Raw genomic sequence first — 24473 nt, 5'->3', positions numbered from 1 at the left:
AACAAGTCCACACATAATACATCACCCGCTGTATGACCACCACTAACACATAATACATCACCCGCTGTATTACCACCACTAACACATAATACATCACCCGCTGTATTACCACCACTAACACATAATACATCACCCGCTGTATTACCACCACTAACACATAATACATCACCCGCTGTATTACCACCACTAACACATAATACATCACCCGCTGTATTACCACCACTAACACATAATACATCACCCGCTGTATAACCACCACTAACACATAATACATCACCCGCTGTATTACCACCACTAACACATAATACATCACCCGCTGTATTACCACCACTAACACATAATACATCACCCGCTGTATTACCACCACTAACACATAATACATCACCCGCTGTATTACCACCACTAACACATAATACATCACCCGCTGTATTACCACCACTAGCACATAATACATCACCCGCTGTATTACCACCACTAACACATAATACATCACCCGCTGTATGACCACCACTAACACATAATACATCACCCGCTGTATTACCACCACTAACACATAATACATCACCCGCTGTATTACCACCACTAACACATAATACATCACCCGCTGTATTACCACCACTAACACATAATACATCACCCGCTGTATTACCACCACTAACACATAATACATCACCCGCTGTATTACCACCACTAACACATAATACATCACCCGCTGTATTACCACCACTAACACATAATACATCACCCGCTTTATTACCACCACTAACACATAATACATCACCCGCTGTATAACCACCACTAACACATAATACATCACCCGCTGTATTACCACCACTAACACATAATACATCACCCGCTTTATTACCACCACTAACACATAATACATCACCCGCTGTATAACCACCACTAACACATAATACATCACCCGCTGTATTACCACCACTAACACATAATACATCACCCGCTGTATTACCACCACTAACACATATTCATCAGTATAGCTGGGTGGGTTGTGTGTGTATGCAGGTGTGTGTGTGGGTAAAACGTAGGGCAAAATACTACACCTGTTGTATTCAGCGTTTCACTGTAAGGTCTACTACACCTGTTGTATTCAGCATTTCACTGTGAGGTCTACTACACCTGTTGTATTCAGCGTTTCACTGTGAGGTCTACTACACCTGTTGTATTCAGCGTTTCACTGTAAGGTCTACTACACCTGTTGTATTCGGCGTTTCACTGTAAGGTCTACTACACCTGTTGTATTCGGCGTTTCACTGTAAGGTCTACTACACCTGTTGTATTCGGCGTTTCACTGTAAGGTCTACTACACCTGTTGTATTCGGCGTTTCACTGTAAGGTCTACTACACCTGTTGTATTCGGCGATTCACTGTAAGGTCTACTACACCTGTTGTATTCGGCGTTTCACTGTGAGGTCTACTACACCTGTTGTATTCAGCGTTTCACTGTGAGGTCTACTACACCTGTTGTATTCAGCGTTTCACTGTAAGGTCTACTACACCTGTTGTATTCGGCGTTTCACTGTAAGGTCTACTACACCTGTTGTATTCGGCGTTTCACTGTAAGGTCTACTACACCTGTTGTATTCAGCGTTTCACTGTAAGGTCTACTACACCTGTTGTATTCAGCGTTTCACTGTAAGGTCTACTACACCTGTTGTATTCAGCGTTTCACTGTAAGGTCTACTACACCTGTTGTATTCAGCGTTTCACTGTAAGGTCTACTACACCTGTTGTATTCAGCATTTCACTGTAAGGTCTACTACACCTGTTGTATTCAGCATTTCACTGTAAGGTCTACTACACCTGTTGTATTCAGCATTTCACTGTGAGGTCTACTACACCTGTTGTATTCAGCGGTTCACTGTAAGGTCTACTACACCTGTTGTATTCGGCGTTTCACTGTGAGGTCTACTACACCTGTTGTATTCAGCGTTTCACTGTAAGGTCTACTACACCTGTTGTATTCAGCGTTTCACTGTAAGGTCTACTACACCTGTTGTATTCAGCGTTTCACTGTAAGGTCTACTACACCTGTTGTATTCAGCGTTTCACTGTAAGGTCTACTACACCTGTTGTATTCAGCGTTTCACTGTAAGGTCTACTACACCTGTTGTATTCAGCATTTCACTGTGAGGTCTACTACACCTGTTTTATTCAGCGGTTCACGGTAAGGTCTACTACACCTGTTGTATTCGGCGTTTCACTGTAAGGTCTACTACACCTGTTGTATTCGGCGTTTCACTGTAAGGTCTACTACACCTGTTGTATTCAGCGTTTCACTGTAAGGTCTACTACACCTGTTGTATTCAGTGTTTCACTGAAAGGTCTACTACACCTGTTGTATTCAGCGGTTCACTGTAAGGTCTACTACACCTGTTGTATTCAGCGTTTCACTGTAAGGTCTACTACACCTGTTGTATTCAGCGTTTCACTGTAAGGTCTACTACACCTGTTGTATTCAGCGTTTCACTGTAAGGTCTACTACACCTGTTGTATTCAGCGTTTCACTGTAAGGTCTACTACACCTGTTGTATTCAGCGTTTCACTGTAAGGTCTACTACACCTGTTGTATTCAGCGTTTAACTGTAAGGTCTACTACACCTGTTGTATTCAGCGTTTCACTGTAAGGTCTACTACACCTGTTGTATTCAGCGTTTCACTGTAAGGTCTACTACACCTGTTGTATTCAGCGTTTCACTGTAAGGTCTACTACACCTGTTGTATTCAGTGTTTCACTGAAAGGTCTACTACACCTGTTGTATTCAGCGGTTCACTGTAAGGTCTACTACACCTGTTGTATTCAGCGTTTCACTGTAAGGTCTACTACACCTGTTGTATTCAGCATTTCACTGTGAGGTCTACCTACACCTGTTGTATTCAGCGTTTCACTGTAAGGTCTACTACACCTGTTGTATTCAGCATTTCACTGTAAGGTCTACTACACCTATTGTATTCAGCATTTCACTGTAAGGTCTACTACACCTGTTGTATTCAGCATTTCACTGTGGGGTCTACTACACCTGTTGTATTCGGCGTTTCACTGTAAGGTCTACTACACCTGTTGTATTCGGCGTTTCACTGTAAGGTCTACTACACCTGTTGTATTCAGCGTTTCACTGTAAGGTCTACTACACCTGTTGTATTCAGCGTTTCACTGTAAGGTCTACTACACCTGTTGTATTCAGCGTTTCACTGTAAGGTCTACTACACCTGTTGTATTCAGCGTTTCACTGTAAGGTCTACTACACCTGTTGTATTCAGCGTTTCACTGTAAGGTCTACTACACCTGTTGTATTCAGCGTTTCACTGTAAGGTCTACTACACCTGTTGTATTCAGCGTTTCACTGTAAGGTCTACTACACCTGTTGTATTCAGCGTTTCACTGTAAGGTCTACTACACCTGTTGTATTCAGCGTTTCACTGTAAGGTCTACTACACCTGTTGTATTCAGCGTTTAACTGTAAGGTCTACTACACCTGTTGTATTCAGCGTTTCACTGTAAGGTCTACTACACCTGTTGTATTCAGCGTTTCACTGTAAGGTCTACTACACCTGTTGTATTCAGCATTTCACTGTGAGGTCTACTACACCTGTTTTATTCAGCGGTTCACTGTAAGGTCTACTACACCTGTTGTATTCAGCGGTTCACTGTAAGGTCTACTACACCTGTTGTATTCAGCATTTCACTGTAAGGTCTACTACACCTGTTGTATTCAGCATTTCACTGTGAGGTCTACCTACACCTGTTGTATTCAGCGTTTCACTGTAAGGTCTACTACACCTGTTGTATTCAGCATTTCACTGTATGGTCTACTACACCTATTGTATTCAGCATTTCACTGTAAGGTCTACTACACCTGTTGTATTCAGCATTTCACTGTGGGGTCTACTACACCTGTTGTATTCGGCGTTTCACTGTAAGGTCTACTACACCTGTTGTATTCGGCGTTTCACTGTAAGGTCTACTACACCTGTTGTATTCAGCGTTTCACTGTAAGGTCTACTACACCTGTTGTATTCAGCGTTTCACTGTAAGGTCTACTACACCTGTTGTATTCAGCGTTTCACTGTAAGGTCTACTACACCTGTTGTATTCAGCGTTTCACTGTAAGGTCTACTACACCTGTTGTATTCAGCGTTTCACTGTAAGGTCTACTACACCTGTTGTATTCAGCGTTTCACTGTAAGGTCTACTACACCTGTTGTATTCGGCATTTCACTGTGAGGTCTACTACACCTGTTTTATTCAGCGGTTCACTGTAAGGTCTACTACAACTGTTGTATTCGGCGTTTCACTGTAAGGTCTACTACACCTGTTGTATTCGGCGTTTCACTGTAAGGTCTACTACACCTGTTGTATTCGGCGTTTCACTGTAAGGTCTACTACACCTGTTGTATTCGGCGTTTCACTGTAAGGTCTACTACACCTGTTGTATTCAGCGTTTCACTGTAAGGTCTACTACACCTGTTGTATTCAGCGTTTCACTGTAAGGTCTACTACACCTGTTGTATTCAGCGTTTCACTGTAAGGTCTACTACACCTGTTGTATTCAGCGTTTCACTGTAAGGTCTACTACACCTGTTGTATTCAGCATTTCACTGTAAGGTCTACTACACCTGTTGTATTCAGCATTTCACTGTGAGGTCTACTACACCTGTTGTATACAGCGGTTCACTGTAAGGTCTACTACACCTGTTGTATTCGGCGTTTCACTGTGAGGTCTACTACACCTGTTGTATTCGGCGTTTCACTGTAAGGTCTACTACACCTGTTGTATTCGGCGTTTCACTGTAAGGTCTACTACACCTGTTGTATTCGGCGTTTCACTGTAAGGTCTACTACACCTGTTGTATTCGGCGTTTCACTGTACGGTCTACTACACCTACACCTGTTGTATTCGGCGTTTCACTGTAAGGTCTACTACACCTGTTGTATTCAGCATTTCACTGTGAGGTCTACTACACCTGTTGTATTCAGCGTTTCACTGTAAGGTCTACTACACCTGTTGTATTCAGCATTTCACTGTGAGGTCTACTACACCTGTTGTATTCAGCGTTTCACTGTGAGGTCTACTACACCTGTTGTATTCAGCGTTTCACTGTAAGGTCTACTACACCTGTTGTATTCGGCGTTTCACTGTAAGGTCTACTACACCTGTTGTATTCGGCGTTTCACTGTAAGGTCTACTACACCTGTTGTATTCGGCGTTTCACTGTAAGGTCTACTACACCTGTTGTATTCGGCGTTTCACTGTAAGGTCTACTACACCTGTTGTATTCAGCGTTTCACTGTGAGGTCTACTACACCTGTTGTATTCAGCGTTTCACTGTGAGGTCTACTACACCTGTTGTATTCAGCGTTTCACTGTAAGGTCTACTACACCTGTTGCATTCGGCGTTTCACTGTAAGGTCTACTACACCTGTTGTATTCAGCGTTTCACTGTAAGGTCTACTACACCTGTTGTATTCGGCGTTTCACTGTAAGGTCTACTACACCTGTTGTATTCGGCGTTTCACTGTAAGGTCTACTACACCTGTTGTATTCGACGTGACAAATACCAGTTGATTTGGTTTGAATTGGGAGCTCCCTTAACGTCTGTTTTGTGGTTCCTTTATAAAGCTGCAGAACTTCCCTGACTGCTCTCCCAAGGCAGCGCGCCTCAGGAAGCATTTCACAGGGAGAGATACACAATCATTGTTCAACTCATCACAATACTTGGTAGTGGACACCCCATCCTTTCCTGATAGAGAAAATCAACATTTCGTTAGTTTTCACTATGTTAAATCTTAATCAGTCAAGTCAGAGACATTCATCCATAACACTCATCCACAGGTCGCAGGTCAGATGTTAGCCCTCAAATTCCTCCGTGGGTTTTCCTTATTTTATCTGGCTCAGGGCAAGAATGCAAATGTGTGTCTGCCCTCGAGGCAGAGCTGCCCTCAGAACAAGATTCAAGAAGAAAAGCTCTAATCTGCTCAGTCATCATCCAATCAGCTCTTCTACTCCTTTACCTGTTGGCATTTAGTCTGGAACAGAGTGGTCTGATTGGCTAGAGAATGTTTAGAGGATGAATCTGGTTGGCTCATTCTGTTCCCGCCCCCTGCAGGCCCGAGCTGTTTGATTGGAGCATTGTGGAGAAGCAGAAGAGTGCCATGGAGAGATTGGATCACGCCTTCAGCAAAGCTGAGCAAACCCTGGGCATAGACAGACTGCTGGACGCTGAGGGTAAGATCCCTGACCCCTAACCCTAACCCAGACCCTAACACTGACCCCTAACCCAGACCCTAACACTGACCCCTTACCCAGACCCTAACACTGACCCCTAACCCTGACCTCTAACCCAGACCCTGACCCCTAACCCTGACCCCTAGCCCAGACCCTAACACTGACCCCTAACACTGACCCCTAACCCTGACCCCTAGCCCTGACCCCTAGCCCAGACCCTAACCCTGACCCCTAGCCCATACCCTGACCCCTAACCCAGACCCTAACCCTGACCCCTAACCCAGACCCTAACCCCTAACCCAGACCCTAACCCTGACCCCTAGCCCAGACCCTAACCCATACCCTGACCCCTAACCCAGACCCTAACCCTTAACCCTGACCCCTGACCCTTCAGTAAGGCGGAACAACCCCTGGGCACAGTGCTGGACGCTGAGAGGAAGAGACACCTGTATGGAGCCAGTTTACAATAAAATGTCAGCTGAAACCCCTCATTTTCTTACTACCACATTTAACCAGAAGCCCATCTGATGTCAGTATGGGGCCGTATTTACAGTCTTCACTTGGGTTTAAAAGTGAGGAATAGTTACAGTATTACTAGCCAGTGAATCTCACCGTCGTCACGCTGCCGTGATTTAGGACTTCCAACCCCTTTTAACCTTTTACTGCAGTGGGTTAAACCAGGGTCACACAGAGTGTTTCTTGGTGGTCTTAAACAAATCTACTTTGTAACAAAAGTATCCACCTCACACACATGGTTATGGGTTTAACAAAAGAAGACACCTGTATCATGTCAGATATAAAGTTGAAATGTATTACATTTTGAATTTGCATCCCAATATTACACTTCATATACATCACAGAAAACTGAAATAAAACAAAGGCGTTTGACATAGAAACCCATGAGGCCACATGAGGGTGATGTGGTCATTTGACCACGGGAAAGGATACACATGGTATGTTTGGGCTACAGAACGTAGGATCATCTAGGGCTGAGTTAGAGCGGTGTTTGTGAGACTAGGGCAGTCCCAATGGTTTGAGCTACAGAACATAGGATCATCTAACGAGGGCTGAGTTAGAGCGGTGTTTGTGAGACTAGGGCAGTCCCAATGGTTTGAGCTACAGAACGTAGGATCATCTAACGGGGGCTGAGTTAGAGCGGTGTTTGTGAGACTAGGGCAGTCCCAATGGTTTGAGCTACAAACTATTAAAGCTTTCTCTGAAAAGCTGAGACTCTCAGGAACACGCACATGTGACATGTTTAGGTCTATGACCTCACGAGCTACAGTAGAACACGCACATGTGACATGTTTAGGTCTATGACCTCACGAGCTACAGTAGAACACGCACATGTGACATGTTTAGGTCTATGACCTCACGAGCTACAGTAGAACACGCACATGTGACATGTTTAGGTCTATGACCTCACGAGCTACAGTAGAACACGCACATGTGACATGTTTAGGTCTATGACCTCACGAGCTACAGTAGAACACGCACATGTGACATGTTTAGGTCTATGACCTCACGAGCTACAGTAGAACACGCACATGTGACATGTTTAGGTCTATGACCTCACGAGCTACAGTAGAACACGCACATGTGACATGTTTAGGTCTATGACCTCACAAGCTACAGTAGAACACGCACATGTGACATGTTTAGGTCTATGACCTCACGAGCTACAGTAGAACACGCACATGTGACATGTTTAGGTCTATGACCTCACGAGCTACAGTAGAACACGCACATGTGACATGTTTAGGTCTATGACCTCACGAGCTACAGTAGAACACGCACATGTGACATGTTTAGGTCTATGACCTCACAAGCTACAGTAGAGTCGTTAGAAGGTAAGGTTCTTCCACATAGCAAATCATAGGATCATAGAGTCTATAACACTGTAATAAGCTCACATAGTTGCTGTCACAAACTCCACACAGTTGTCACTGACTAGTTGGATATTCATTTCCCCAGTGAGCAAACCATTTCTGTACTTACAGCATTCATATCAATTCATTTAGATCAGGTTTTTGCTTTGGCGGAACTTATTTTTTGTATTGACATTTGTCAATAAAACTCATGAATACAACTGTTTATGTCAAGTAGTTTTGTGTTCCACTTGTCGCCCTGGTTGTCCTGAATATAAACTGTTGAAACACTTCATTGTGAGGATAAATATCAGGGCTGGACGTGCAGATCAATGAGAAGCTGATTTTTACTGGGGCCTCGGGACTGATAGGGTTAATAAACAGCACTGTGTTGGTGTGTAAACAGGCCTCGGGACTGATAGGGTTAATAAACAGCACTGTGTTGGTGTGTAAACAGGCCTCGGGACTGATAGGGTTAATAAACAGCACTGTGTTGGTGTGTAAACAGGCCTCGGGACTGATAGGGTTAATAAACAGCACTGTGTTGGTGTGTAAACAGGCCTCGAGACTGATAGGGTTAATAAACAGCACTGTGTTGGTGTGTAAACAGGCCTCGGGACTGATAGGGTTAATAAACAGCACTGTGTTGGTGTGTAAACAGGCCTCGGGACTGATAGGGTTAATAAACAGCACTGTGTTGGTGTGTAAACAGGCCTCGGGACTGATAGGGTTAATAAACAGCACTGTGTTGGTGTGTAAACAGGCCTCGGGACTGATAGGGTTAATAAACAGCACTGTGTTGGTGTGTAAACAGGCCTCGGGACTGATAGGGTTAATAAACAGCACTGTGTTGGTGTGTAAACAGGCCTCGGGACTGATAGGGTTAATAAACAGCACTGTGTTGGTGTGTAAACAGGCCTCGGGACTGATAGGGTTAATAAACAGCACTGTGTTGGTGTGTAAACAGGCCTCGGGACTGATAGGGTTAATAAACAGCACTGTGTTGGTGTGGAAACAGGCCTCGGGACTGATAGGGTTAATAAACAGCACTGTGTTGGTGTGGAAACAGGCCTCGGGACTGATAGGGTTAATAAACAGCACTGTGTTGGTGTGTAAACAGGTCTCGGGACTGATAGGGTTAATAAACAGCACTGTGTTGGTGTGTAAACAGGCCTCGGGACTGATAGGGTTAATAAACAGCACTGTGTTGGTGTGTAAACAGGCCTCGGGACTGATAGGGTTAATAAACAGCACTGTGTTGGTGTGTAAACAGGCCTCGGGACTGATAGGGTTAATAAACAGCACTGTGTTGGTGTGTAAACAGGCCTCGGGACTGATAGGGTTAATAAACAGCACTGTGTTGGTGTGTAAACAGGCCTCGGGACTGATAGGGTTAATAAACAGCACTGTGTTGGTGTGTAAACAGGCCTCGGGACTGATAGGGTTAATAAACAGCACTGTGTTGGTGTGTAAACAGGCCTCGGGACTGATAGGGTTAATAAACAGCACTGTGTTGGTGTGTAAACAGGCCTCGAGACTGATAGGGTTAATAAACAGCACTGTGTTGGTGTGTAAACAGGCCTCGAGACTGATAGGGTTAATAAACAGCACTGTGTTGGTGTGTAAACAGGCCTCGGGACTGATAGGGTTAATAAACAGCACTGTGTTGGTGTGTAAACAGGCCTCGGGACTGATAGGGTTAATAAACAGCACTGTGTTGGTGTGTAAACAGGCCTCGAGACTGATAGGGTTAATAAACAGCACTGTGTTGGTGTGTAAACAGGCCTCGGGACTGATAGGGTTAATAAACAGCACTGTGTTGGTGTGTAAACAGGCCTCGGGACTGATAGTGTTAATAAACAGCACTGTGTTGGTGTGTAAACAGGCCTCGGGACTGATAGGGTTAATAAACAGCACTGTGTTGGTGTGTAAACAGGCCTCGGGACTGATAGGGTTAATAAACAGCACTGTGTTGGTGTGTAAACAGGCCTCGGGACTGATAGGGTTAATAAACAGCACTGTGTTGGTGTGTAAACAGGCCTCGGGACTGATAGGGTTAATAAACAGCACTGTGTTGGTGTGTAAACAGGCCTCGGGACTGATAGGGTTAATAAACAGCACTGTGTTGGTGTGTAAACAGGCCTCGGGACTGATAGGGTTAATAAACAGCACTGTGTTGGTGTGTAAACAGGCCTCGGGACTGATAGGGTTAATAAACAGCACTGTGTTGGTGTGTAAACAGGCCTCGGGACTGATAGGGTTAATAAACAGCACTGTGTTGGTGTGTAAACAGGCCTCGGGACTGATAGGGTTAATAAACAGCACTGTGTTGGTGTGTAAACAGGTCTCGGGACTGATAGGGTTAATAAACAGCACTGTGTTGGTGTGTAAACAGGCCTCGGGACTGATAGGGTTAATAAACAGCACTGTGTTGGTGTGTAAACAGGCCTCGGGACTGATAGGGTTAATAAACAGCACTGTGTTGGTGTGTAAACAGGCCTCGGGACTGATAGGGTTAATAAACAGCACTGTGTTGGTGTGTAAACAGGCCTCAGTACTGATAGGGTTAATAAACAACACTGTGTTGGTGTGTAAACAGGCCTCGGGACTGATAGTGTTAATAAACAGCACTGTGTTGGTGTGTAAACAGGTCTCGGGACTGATAGGGTTAATAAACAGCACTGTGTTGGTGTGTAAACAGGCCTCGGGACTGATAGGGTTAATAAACAGCACTGTGTTGGTGTGTAAACAGGCCTCGGGACTGATAGGGTTAATAAACAGCACTGTGTTGGTGTGTAAACAGGCCTCGGGACTGATAGGGTTAATAAACAGCACTGTGTTGGTGTGTAAACAGGCCTCGGGACTGATAGGGTTAATAAACAGCACTGTGTTGGTGTGTAAACAGGCCTCGGGACTGATAGGGTTAATAAACAGCACTGTGTTGGTGTGTAAACAGGCCTCGGGACTGATAGGGTTAATAAACAGCACTGTGTTGGTGTGTAAACAGGCCTCGGGACTGATAGGGTTAATAAACAGCACTGTGTTGGTGTGTAAACAGGCCTCGGGACTGATAGGGTTAATAAACAGCACTGTGTTGGTGTGTAAACAGGCCTCGGGACTGATAGGGTTAATAAACAGCACTGTGTTGGTGTGTAAACAGGCCTCGGGACTGATAGGGTTAATAAACAGCACTGTGTTGGTGTGTAAACAGGCCTCGGGACTGATAGGGTTAATAAACAGCACTGTGTTGGTGTGTAAACAGGCCTCGGGACTGATAGGGTTAATAAACAGCACTGTGTTGGTGTGTAAACAGGCCTCGGGACTGATAGGGTTAATAAACAGCACTGTGTTGGTGTGTAAACAGGCCTCGGGACTGATAGGGTTAATAAACAGCACTGTGTTGGTGTGTAAACAGGCCTCGGGACTGATAGGGTTAATAAACAGCACTGTGTTGGTGTGTAAACAGGCCTCGGGACTGATAGGGTTAATAAACAGCACTGTGTTGGTGTGTAAACAGGCCTCGGGACTGATAGGGTTAATAAACAGCACTGTGTTGGTGTGTAAACAGGCCTCGGGACTGATAGGGTTAATAAACAGCACTGTGTTGGTGTGTAAACAGGCCTCGGGACTGATAGGGTTAATAAACAGCACTGTGTTGGTGTGTAAACAGGCCTCGGGACTGATAGGGTTAATAAACAGCACTGTGTTGGTGTGTAAACAGGCCTCGGGACTGATAGGGTTAATAAACAGCACTGTGTTGGTGTGTAAACAGGCCTCGGGACTGATAGGGTTAATAAACAGCACTGTGTTGGTGTGTAAACAGGCCTCGGGACTGATAGGGTTAATAAACAGCACTGTGTTGGTGTGTAAACAGGCGTCGGGACTGATAGGGTTAATAAACAGCACTGTGTTGGTGTGTAAACAGGCGTCGGGACTGATAGGGTTAATAAACAGCACTGTGTTGGTGTGTAAACAGGCCTCGGGACTGATAGGGTTAATAAACAGCACTGTGTTGGTGTGTAAACAGGCCTCGGGACTGATAGGGTTAATAAACAGCACTGTGTTGGTGTGTAAACAGGCCTCGGGACTGATAGGGTTAATAAACAGCACTGTGTTGGTGTGTAAACAGGCCTCGGGACTGATAGGGTTAATAAACAGCACTGTGTTGGTGTGTAAACAGGCCTCGGGACTGATAGGGTTAATAAACAGCACTGTGTTGGTGTGTAAACAGGCCTCGGGACTGATAGGGTTAATAAACAGCACTGTGTTGGTGTGTAAACAGGCCTCGGGACTGATAGGGTTAATAAACAGCACTGTGTTGGTGTGTAAACAGGCCTCGGGACTGATAGGGTTAATAAACAGCACTGTGTTGGTGTGTAAACAGGCCTCGGGACTGATAGGGTTAATAAACAGCACTGTGTTGGTGTGTAAACAGGCCTCGGGACTGATAGGGTTAATAAACAGCACTGTGTTGGTGTGTAAACAGGCCTCGGGACTGATAGGGTTAATAAACAGCACTGTGTTGGTGTGTAAACAGGCCTCGGGACTGATAGGGTTAATAAACAGCACTGTGTTGGTGTGTAAACAGGCCTCGGGACTGATAGGGTTAATAAACAGCACTGTGTTGGTGTGTAAACAGGCCTCGGGACTGATAGGGTTAATAAACAGCACTGTGTTGGTGTGTAAACAGGCCTCGGGACTGATAGGGTTAATAAACAGCACTGTGTTGGTGTGTAAACAGGCCTCGGGACTGATAGGGTTAATAAACAGCACTGTGTTGGTGTGTAAACAGGCCTCGGGACTGATAGGGTTAATAAACAGCACTGTGTTGGTGTGTAAACAGGCCTCGGGACTGATAGGGTTAATAAACAGCACTGTGTTGGTGTGTAAACAGGCCTCGGGACTGATAGGGTTAATAAACAGCACTGTGTTGGTGTGTAAACAGGCCTCGGGACTGATAGGGTTAATAAACAGCACTGTGTTGGTGTGTAAACAGGCCTAAGCAGGACATGACTGAGCATGGTGTTGTTGAGCACGGTGTTGTTGAGCATGGCGTTGTTGAGCACGGTGTTGTTGAACACGGTGTTGTTGAGCACGGTGTTGTTGAGCACGGTGTTGTTGAGCACGGTGTTGTCGAGCACGGTGTTGTCGAGCACGGTGTTGTCGAGCACGGTGTTGTCGAGCACGGTGTTGTCGAGCACGGTGTTGTCGAGCACGGTGTTGTCGAGCACGGTGTTGTCGAGCACGGTGTTGTCGAGCATGGTGTTGTTTAACACGGTGTTGTTGAGCACGGTGTTGTTGAGCACGGTGTTGTTGAACACGGTGTTGTTGAGCACGGTGTTGTTGAGCACGGTGTTGTTGAACACGGTGTTGTTGAGCACGGTGTTGTTGAGGATGATGTTAGGTCCATGGTACCACAGTATATTGTGCACTGTGGCAGAGTCCCATGGTCCAGTATGGATTAGTATTCAGTGGACAGATTGTCATCTGCCACGTCCTAATCAATGATGACACTGGTGTCATGCTCTCATTGAGACGTTAAATAGTCCCAATCACAGAGCGCTAACTACAAACCAATGGAATATGGTGGAGCAGAATGCTGATTGGCTACGGCCTAGTAGATTCTGGTCACCTTGGCGATGAGAAGAGATAATCTGGGAGATATGAATTGCATTAAAAACTGGGTTTATTGAAGATGTTATGACTGGTGATGGCATTGTTATGCCCTGCCCACTCATGTTATGATTGGTGATGTCATTGTTATGTCTTGCCCAGTCATGTTATGACTGGTGATGGCATTGTTATGCCCTGCCCACTCATGTTATGATTGGTGATGTCATTGTTATGTCTTGCCCAGTCATGTTATGACTGGTGATGGCATTGTTATGCCCTGCCCACTCATGTTATGATTGGTGATGTCATTGTTATGTCTTGCCCAGTCATGTTATGATTGGTGATGTCATTGTTATGTCTTGCCCAGTCATGTTAAGACTGGTGATGTCATTGTTATGTCTTGCCCAGTCATGTTATGATTGGTGATGTCATTGTTATGCCTTGCCCAGTCATGCTATGATTGGTGATGTCATTGTTCCAATATAGTGGAAACACTGTCTTCTTATTTCTAGTTGATATAACTGTAGTGGTTGAGTGATACATCATCCTATATCATCCCACTTCTAGGAATCTAGGTGATATATTTGTCCCATGTGGTCATGTGATATACAGTATGTTGCTTCTGTTAGCTGTGTGAAATATATCAGTCCTCCTCCTGCGTGGCTATTGGATATAGCCCACCCTAGTGGCTCGGGGATATATATTGCCTGGTGGCTCCCTGTGTGTGTGTGTGTGTGTGTGTGTGTGTGTGTGTGTGTGTGTGTGTGTGTGTGTGTGTGTGTGTGTGTGTGTGTGTGTGTGTGTGTGTGTGTGTGTGTGTGTGTGTGTGTGTGTGTGTGTGTGTGTGTGTGTGTGTGTGTGTGTGTGTGTGTGTTATACATGTATATTGCTCTGGTGGCAGTGTGTGTGATATGTGACGTTCTCAATGTGATCTGTCTCTGTCAGTTATTATCAGGGAGACAGATCTGTAGGGTTACAGTCAGGGACGCAGACTGCCCTCACTACATCCTCGTTTGTCCTCAGAGAGACAGAGAGAGAGACAGAGAGAGACAGAGAGAGAGAGACAGAGAGAGAGAGAGAGAGAGGGAAAGAGAGACAGAGAGGGAAAGAGAGAGAGAGACATGGGAAGAGAGAGAGAGAGAGAGAGAGAGAGAGAGAGAGAGAGAGAGAGAGAGAGAGAGAGAGAGAGAGAGAGAGAGAGAGAGAGAGAGAGAGAGAGAGAGAGAGAGAGAGAGAGAGAGAGAGAGAGAGAGAGAGAGAGAGAGGTGCCACAGTTGATAGTGCATGTCAGAGCAGAAACTACCATGAAGTCCAAGGAACTGTCTGTAGATCTCAGATAGAATGTGATGAGGTATACATTACCAGTCAAAAGTTTGGACACACCTACTCATTCAAGGGTTTTTCTTTATTTTTACTATTTCTACATTGTAGAATAGTAGTGAAGACATCAAAACTATGAAATAACACATGGAATCATATAGTAACCAAAAAAGTGTTTTATATTTGAGATTCTTCAAAGTAGCCACCTTTTGCCTTGATGACAGCTTTGCACACTCTGGCATTCTCTCAACCAGCTTCCAGAAGTCGGCACCTGGAATGCATTTCAATTAACAGGTGTGCCTTGTTAAAAGTACATCTTTGGAATTTCTTTCCTCCTTAATGCGTTTGAGCCAATCAGTTGTGTTGTGACAAGGTAGGGGTGGTATACAGATGATAGCCCTATTTGGTAAAATACCAAGTCCATATTATGGCAAGAACAGCTCAAATAAGCAAAGAGAAACAACAGTCCATCATTACTTTAAGACATGAAGGTCAGTAATTGCGGAACATTTCAAGAACTTTGAACGTTTCTTCAAGTGCATATGCAAAAACCATCCAGCGCTATGATGAAACTGGCTCTCGTGAGGACCGCCACAGGAAAGGAAGACCCAGAGTTACCTCTGCTGCAGAGGATAAGTTCATTAGAGTTATCAGCCTCAGAAATTGCAGAGTTCAAGTAACAGACGCATCTCAACATCAACTGTTCAGAGGAGACTGCGTGAATCAGGCCTTCATGGTCAAATTGCTGAAAAGAAACCACTACTAAAGGACACCAATAATAAGAAGAGACTTGCTTGGGCCAAGAAACATGAGCAATGGACATTAGACCGGTGGAAATCTGTCCTTTGGTCTGATGAGTCCAAATTTGAGATTTTTGTTTCCAACCGCTGTGTCTTTGTGAGATGCAGAGTAGGTGAACGGATGATCTCCGTATGTGTGGTTCCCACCGTGAAGCATGGAGGAGGAGGTGTGATGGTGTGGGGATGCTTTGCTGGTGACACTGTCTGTGATTTATTTAGAATCCAAGGCACACTTAACCAGCATGGCTACTTCAGCATTGAGAGAGAGAGAGAGAGAGAGAGAGAAGAGAGAGAGAGAGGTGGTGAGTGTAGGTACACGGAGAGAGAGGTGGTGAGTGTAGGTACACGGAGAGAGAGGTGGTGAGTGTAGGTACACGGAGAGAGAGGTGGTGAGTGTAAGTACATGGAGAGAGAGGTGGTGAGTGTAGGTACACGGAGAGAGAGGTGGTGAGTGTAAGTACATGGAGAGAGAGGTGGTGAGTGTAGGTACACGGAGAGAGAGGTGGTGAGTGTAGGGACACGGAGAGAGAGAGAGAGAGAGAGATAGGTGGTGAGTGTAGGGACACGGAGAGAGAGAGAGAGAGAGAGAGAGAGAGAGAGGTGGTGAGTGTAGGGACACGGAGAGAGAGAGAGAGAGAGAGGTGGTGAGTGTAGGGACACGGAGAGAGAGAGAGAGAGAGAGAGAGGTGGTGAGAGTAGGGACACGGAGAGAGAGAGAGAGAGAGGTGGTGAGAGTAGGGACACGGAGAGAGAGAGAGAGAGAGAGAGAGAGAGAGAGAGAGAGAGGTGGTGAGTGTAGGGACACGGAGCGAGAGAGAGAGAGAGAGAGAGAGGTGGTGAGTGTAGGGACACGGAGCGAGAGAGAGAGAGAGAGAGAGAGGTGGTGAGAGTAGGGACACGGAGAGAGAGAGAGAGAGAGAGAGAGAGGTGGTGAGAGTAGGGACACGGAGAGAGAGAGAGAGAGGTGGTGAGAGTAGGGACACGGAGCGAGAGAGAGAGAGAGGGGGTGAGAGTAGGGACACGGAGAGAGAGAGAGAGAGAGGTGGTGAGAGTAGGGACACGGAGAGAGAGAGGTGGTGAGTGTAGGAACACGGAGAGAGAGAGGTGGTGAGAGTAGGGACACGGAGAGAGAGAGAAAGGGTTGATGAGGCTAGGGGCTGAGGGATGTTGTGGTGATGTCTGTCTGTCTACTGAACAGACTGAATCAGCACAGAGCCAGTTGGAGCTGCAGCTGTGGCCTTCATTAACATGGCTAGCTACCTCACACTCCGATGGGAGACTATAAAGACAAGTGTGCATCCTAAATATGGCCCTGGTCAAAAGTAGTGCACTATATAGGGAATAGGGTATTAGTTGGGCTATGTCCTAAATGGCACCCTATTCCCTGTGTTGTGCACTACTTTTGACCAGGACCCACATATGGACTCACTCAAAAGTAGTTGACTATATTTGGAGTAAAGGGCAGTTTCAGACCCCTTGTGTGATTCTGCCAAATAAAGAAGCCTCACCATCAACTGAACGGCACTCTGTCTCCGTTTACCAACCGCTTATCTTCCCTCTGGGCTCAACACACCACCCTGCCATCCATCAGTTTCTATGGTTTCCATTATTCTGGTCTCCAGCTACCTCTGTGTGATGGATTAGGCGAGGGGGGGTTGAGTCTCTTCAAAGTTCCACTGAAGCCTTTAATTCCATTGTTTTCAGATCGTGTGGGTGGACTATTTTTTGGCAAAGCGCTCCAGGCGTCTCAAGTGGAAAATAGTTCAACTTTTGTGCAGTACCAGTGCTGGGAAAACAGGCGGTGTGATCGATGACTCTGGCATCAATTACTCTGCTCTTTATTAACTGCTCTGCCATCCATTACAGTGGCTGGTGGATACGGTCTTAATGAAGGCAGATGTGGCTGCAGTCTAGCAGCATGTCAGCCAGCTACAACTCCACACAGCTCTGTATAGATGAGGCATTGTTTTCTAGTGCAATGATGTGTCCCTCTGAACGTCATCATGACTAGAGAGGAAGGGAGGATGAGAGGGAGAGAGATAGAGGATGAGAAGGAGAGGTAGAGAGGGAGTGAGATAGAGGATGAGAGGGAGAGAGGGAGAGAGATAGAGGATGAGAAGGAGAGAGAGGGAGTGAGATAGAGGTAGAGAGGTAGAGAGGGAGAGAGATAGAGGATGAGAAGGAGAGAGAGGGAGTGAGATAGAGGTAGAGAGGTAGAGGTAGAGAGGGAGTGAGATAGAGGATGAGAGGTAGAGAGGGAGTGAGATAGAGGATGAGAGGTAGAGAGGGAGTTAGGTAGAGGATGAGAGGTAGAGAGAGGGAGACGTAGAGGATGAGAGGTAGAGAGAGGGAGAGGTCGAGGATGAGAGGGAAAAGTAGAGGATGAGAGGGAGAGGTAGAGGATGAGAGGTAGAGAGAGGTAGAGGTAGAGGATGAGAGGTAGAGAGAGGTAGAGGTAGAGGATGAGAGGTAGAGAGAGGGAGAGGTAGAGGATGAGAGGGAGAGGTAGAGGATGAGAGGTAGAGAGAGGTAGAGGTAGAGGATGAGAGGTAGAGAGGGAGTGAGATAGAGGATGAGAGGTAGAGGATGAGAGAGAGGTAGAGAGGGAGTGAGATAGAGGATGAGAGGTAGAGAGAGGGAGAGGTAGAGGATGAGAGGGAGAAGTAGAGGATGAGAGGGAGAGGTAGAGGATGAGAGGTAGAGAGAGGTAGAGGTAGAGGATGAGAGGTAGAGAGAGGTAGAGGTAGAGGATGAGAGGTAGAGGTAGAGAGGGAGTGAGATAGAGGATGAGATGGAGTGAGATAGAGGATGAGAGGGAGTGAGATAGAGGTTGAGAGGTAGAGAGAGGGAGAGGTAGAGGATGAGAGGGAGAAGTAGAGGATGAGAGGGAGAGGTAGAGGATGAGAGGTAGAGAGAGGGAGACGTAGAGGATGAGAGGTAGAGAGAGGGAGAGGTAGAGGATGAGAGGTAGAGAGAGGGAGAGGTAGAGGATGAGAGGTAGAGGTAGAGGATGAGAGGTAGAGGTAGAGAGGTAGAGGTAGAGGATGAGAGGGGGATATAGAGAGGAAGTGAGGGAGAGAGCATGAGAGGAAGATTAAGAGAGGGAGAAGAAGAGATTATTAGAATGAGCTAGAGGAAGAGAGGATTAGAGAGAGGTAGAGGTGGAGAAGAGAGGTACTGTAGAGACAGAGAGAGAGGAGGAGGTAGAGAGTATAAAGGGAGAGAGAGTTCCATGTCTGTGATGAGAGAGAGAACGAGGGAAAGAGAGGAAGCAGTGCCATGTCTGTGATGATTGTGTCGATGTGATTGAGTCTCATCAGCAGTAATGAGATATCAAATGGTTCCTGTCGGCCAGGTTATTAGCAGGCTGAATGAGGCAATAAAGACAGAGGTATAAATAGACCATGGAGCATCTTATACAGAATACAGACAGGATTCAGACAGGATTCAGACAGACTACAGACAGAATACAGACACACATTGCTGCTGCAGGCAGGGACATAAACCCTCTCATACCAGTACATTAAAACCTATGTGTGTTCTCATATAGAGATAGATGTAGAGGTGAGAGACAGAGAGAGTAGGAGAAAGAGAGGGAGTAGGAGAAAGAGAGGGAGTAGGAGAAAGAGAGAGATTAGGAGAAAGAGAGAGAGAGTAGGAGAAAGAGAGAGGGAGTAGGAGAAAGAGAGAGATTAGGAGAAAGAGAGAGAGAGTAGGAGAAAGAGATAGAGAGAGTAGGAGAAAGAGAGAGGGAGTAGGAGAAAGAGAGAGAGAGTAGGAGAAAGAGAGGGAGTAGGAGAAAGAGAGAGATTAGGAGAAAGAGAGAGAGAGTAGGAGAAAGAGATAGAGAGAGTAGGAGAAAGAGAGAGGGAGTAGGAGAAAGAGAGAGAGAGAGTAGGAGAAAGAGAGAGGGAGTAGAAGAAAGAGAGAGAGAGTAGGAGAAAGAGATAGAGAGAGTAGGAGAACGAGAGAGGGAGTAGGAGAAAGAGAGAGAGAGAGTAGGAGAAAGAGAGAGGGAGTAGAAGAAAGAGAGAGAGAGAGTAGGAGAACGAGAGAGAGTAGGAGAACGAGAGGGAGTAGGAGAAAGAGAGAGAGTAGGAGAAAGAGAGAGAGTAGGAGAAAGAGAGAGAGTAGGAGAAAGAGAGGGAGTAGGAGAAAGAGAGAGAGAGAGAGTAGGAGAAAGAGAGAGAGAGTAGGAGAAAGAGAGAGAGAGTAGGAGAACGAGAGAGTAGGAGAAAGAGAGAGAGAGTAGGAGAACGAGAGAGTAGGAGAAAGAGAGGGAGTAGGAGAAAGAGAGAGAGAGAGAGTAGGAGAAAGAGAGAGAGTAGGAGAAAGAGAGAGAGAGAGAGTAGGAGAAAGAGAGAGAGTAGGAGAAAGAGAGAGAGAGAGAGTAGGGAGAAACAATGCATGCAGATGAGAATTAGGCCGATACCCGTTAATTATCAAAATCCAGAAAAGAGCCGTTAAATTCTACAACCACCTAAAAGGAAGCGATTCCCAAACCTTCCATAACAAAGCCATCACCTACAGAGAGATGAACCTGGAGAAGAGTCCCCTAAGCAAGCTGGTCCTGGGGCTCTGTTCACAAACACAAACAGACCCCACAAGAGTCTCAGGACAGCAACACAATTAGACCCAACCAAATCATGAGAAAACAAAAAGATAATTACTTGACACATTGGAAAGAATTAACAAAAAAACTGAGCAAACTAGAATGCTATTTGGCCCTAAACAGAGAGTACACAGTCGCAGAATACCTGACCACTGTGACTGAACCAAAATTAAGGAAAGCTTTGACGTTTGATGTACAGAATCAGTGAGCATAGCCTTGCTATTGAGAGAGGCCGCCGTAGGCAGACCTGGCTCTCAATAGAAGACAGGGTATGTGCACACTGCCCACAAAATGAGGTGGAAATTGAGCTGCACTTCCTAACCTCCTGCCCAATGTATGACCATATTAGAGACACATATTTCCCTCAGATTACACAGATCCACAAAGAATTCGATAAACTCCCATATCTACTGGGTGAAATACCACAGTGTGACATCACAGCAGCAAGATTTGTGACCTGTTGCCACAAGAAAAGGGCAACCAGTGAAGAACAAACACCATTGTAAATACAACCCATATTTATGCTTATTTATTTTCCCTTTTGTACTTTAACCATTTGTACATTGTTACAACACTGTATATATACATAATATGACATTTGAAATGTCTTTATTCTTTTGGAACTTCTATGAGTGTAATGTTTACTGTTCATTTTATTGTTTATTTCAGTTTTGTATATTATCTACTTCACTTGCTTTGGCAATGTTAACATATATTTCCCATGCCAATAAAGCCCCTTGAACTAAATTTAATTGAGAGAGAGAGCAGGAGAAAGAGAGAGAGAGAGAAGGAGAGAGAAGGGTGGAAAATAAAAGGTGGATCCATACCAAACAGACACTGCTGCTGCAGGACATGTCACTCAGACAGACCCAGACATGAACCCTCTTATAGATAAAGAACATGGACACTTCAAGAGAGCTTATGAGAGATGATAATGCTGTAAACCTTATGATATATGATAATGATGTAAACCTTATGAGAGATGATAATGCTGTAAACCTTATGAGTGATGATAATGCTGTAAACCTTATGAGAGATGATAATGCTGCAAACCTTATGAGAGATGATAATGCTGTATACCTTATGAGAGATGATAATGCTGTAAACCTTATGAGATATGATAACGCTGCAAACCTTATTAGAGATGATAATGCTGTAAACCTTATGAGAGATGATAATGCTGCAAACCTTATGAGATATGATAATGCTGTAAACCTTATTAGAGATGATAATGTTGTAAACCTTATGAAAGATGGTAATGCTGTAAACCTTATGAGAGATGGTAATGCTGTAAACCTTATTAGAGATGATAATGATGTAAACCTTATCAGAGATGATAATGCCATAAACCTTAGGAGATATGATAATGCTGTAAACCTTATCAGAGATGATAATGCTGTAAACCTTATGAGAGATGATAATGCCGTAAACCTTATGGGAGATGATAATGCTGTAAACCTTATGAGAGACGATAATGCTGTAAACATTATGAGAGACAATAATGCTGTAAACATTATGAGAGATGATAATGCTGTAAACCTTATGAGAGATGATAATGCCGTAAACCTTATGAGAGATGATAATGCCGTAAACCTCATGAGAGATGATAATGCTGTAAACCTTACGAGAGACGATAATGCTGCAAACCTTACGAGAGACAATAATGCTGTATACCTTATGAGAGATGATAATGCTGTAAATCTTATGAGAGATGATAATGCTGTAAACCTTATTAGAGATGATAATGCTGTATACCTCTAATGGTTCATATCCTCCAGGATTTTATAGGACGTGTCACCGATGATATGTCTCACTCACTGCGTCCCAAATAGCACCCTATTCCCTATATAGTGCACTACTTTAGACCAGAGCTCTATGATCCCTATAGTGCACTGTAAAGGGAATAGGGTTCCATATGGGATGCAGACCTGTCTGGTTTCTTCTTTGATGAATCATAGATGTTAACCCTGCTGAACCTACAGGAACCTTTAAACACACATTACTGTCTTCTACACTCCTTCACTGCACTCCTCTCTCTTCTCAGTGGGTTTTATTGTCTAGTGGTCAGTGGTACTGAGTCGAACCTCTCTCTCTCTTTTTCCATCCATTCTCCTCTCTCTCCTATATTCTTTCTCTGTCTCACTCTCTTTGTCTCTCTCCTCTCCTCTCTCTCTCTGTCTCTCTCCTCTCTCTCTCTCTCTCTCTCTCTCTCTCTCTCTCTCTCTCTCTCTCTCTCTCTCTCTCTCTCTCTCTCTCTCTCTCCCTCTCCTCTCTCTCTCTCTCTCCCTCTCGCTCTCTCTCTCCTCTGTCTCTCTCCCCTCACCCTCGTCTTCCCTCTCTGTCTCCCTCTCCCTCCCCCCTCTCTCATTCTCTCCCTCCCCCTCTCCCCCTCTAGATGTGGCGGTGCTGCACCCTGATAAGAAGTCAGTCATCATGTACATAACGTCTCTGTTCCAAGTGCTGCCTCAGGGCGTAACCATGGAGGCCATCCAGGAAGTAGAGACTCTGCCTCGGACCATCGTCAAGCAGGAGGAACACTTCACCATCCAGACCCAACAACGCTACTCCCAACAGGTACACACACACACACACACACACACACACACACACACACACACACACACACACACACACACACACACACACACACACACACACACAGGTAGACACACACACAGGTAGACACACACACTTATTCATCAACATACACCACAGAAACCAAATCCATTTCCAAGTCATTTTTATTCTGGAGTCAGTCACTCACTCTCATGTCATCCTGATGTCACAGTCATTTCCCTCCAATTTCATCTACATTTTCTTTGTTTATGTCCCCACCGTATCAGTCTTCATCTTGATGACTCCAATGACATTGTTACCGTGGTAAAGTCAAGGACGAATGGCATTTTATTACCATAGTAACACGCCATCGTCACCATGACTAAGATGACTCTATCGCCATGGTTAAGATGGCATATATATATAGTGCACTACTTTTGACCAGGGCTTATAGTGCTAGGGTCTAAAGTAGTGCCCTACATAGGGAATAGGGTGCAGGCCGTCTGTATCTCTATATGTTACTCTGGCGTTTTCATAATGGTAAGAGGGCATTTCTTTCCCAAGGTCCCCTGGGGCAGCATGCCTTCTCTTCTCTCTTCTCTCTGCCGCCATGCAAACCGAAGCAGAAGAAATCACTAGGCGTTAGCAGCTGGAACAGCTGGGACTTTCAATCAGAGTTGTTGACTGTTTTATTGTTTCTGTTCCCTGTGGGTATTTCTCTCTGGTTCAGCTGTTGTGTTGTGACATGATGTTGTCTGTTCTACTGGGTCTCTGGGTCTGTCAGCTCTGGTCTCAGTCTGTCCTCCAGCTAGTTCACTATGTGTTCAGAGTCACGTCCCAAATGGCACCATTTTTTCTCCCTGGTTTTGTGATTACGATCTTGTCTCATCCCTGCAACTCCCCAACGTGGCTCGGGAGAGGCGAAGGTCGATTCATGCGTCATCCGAAACATGACCCACCAAGCTACGCTTCTTAACACAACGCCCACTTAACTCGGAAGCCAGCTGCACCAATGTGTCAGAGGAAACACCGTTCAACATGACGACCGAAATCAGCCTGCAGGCGCCCGGCCCACCACAAGGAGTCGCTAGAGCGCGATGAGCCATGTAAAGCCCCCTTGGCCAAACCCTCCCTTAACCCGGACGACGCTGGCCAATTATGCGCTGCCCTATGGGACTCCCGATCACAGCCGGTAATGACACAGCCTGGGGTTCGATCCCAGTGACGCCGTAACACTGTGAACAATGCATTGCTGACCAGGAACTCTGGACTGAAGGGTCTTGGGCCTCCCAGGGCCTCTGAAGTGAAGGGTCTTGGGCCTCCCAGGGCCTCTGGAGTGAAGGGTCTTGGCCTCTCAGGACCTCTGGACTGAAGGGTCTTGAGCCTCCCAGGGCCTCTGGAGTGAAGGGTCTCGGGCCTCCCAGGGCCTCTGGAGTGAAGGGTCTTGGCCTCCCAG

The 24473-nt window shown here is 45.5% G+C and overlaps 1 protein-coding gene across 1 annotated transcript in view; it reads left to right on the top strand.

Moving 5' to 3' along the window:
• Positions 1-24473, top strand: part of LOC120050880 (dystrophin-like) — an 83125-nt gene that overhangs the window by 30592 nt on the left and 28060 nt on the right. Inside the window, 2 exon segments of the mRNA XM_038997405.1 lie at positions 6130-6248; positions 22857-23035. Coding sequence (XP_038853333.1) covers positions 6130-6248; positions 22857-23035 — 298 coding nt within the window.

This window comes from Salvelinus namaycush, chromosome 7 (assembly GCF_016432855.1).
Source record: "Salvelinus namaycush isolate Seneca chromosome 7, SaNama_1.0, whole genome shotgun sequence".
NCBI classification, from domain to species: domain Eukaryota; kingdom Metazoa; phylum Chordata; class Actinopteri; order Salmoniformes; family Salmonidae; genus Salvelinus; species Salvelinus namaycush.
Note: the sequence above shows the minus strand (reverse complement) of the source record. Positions and strands in the feature narration are given on the sequence as shown.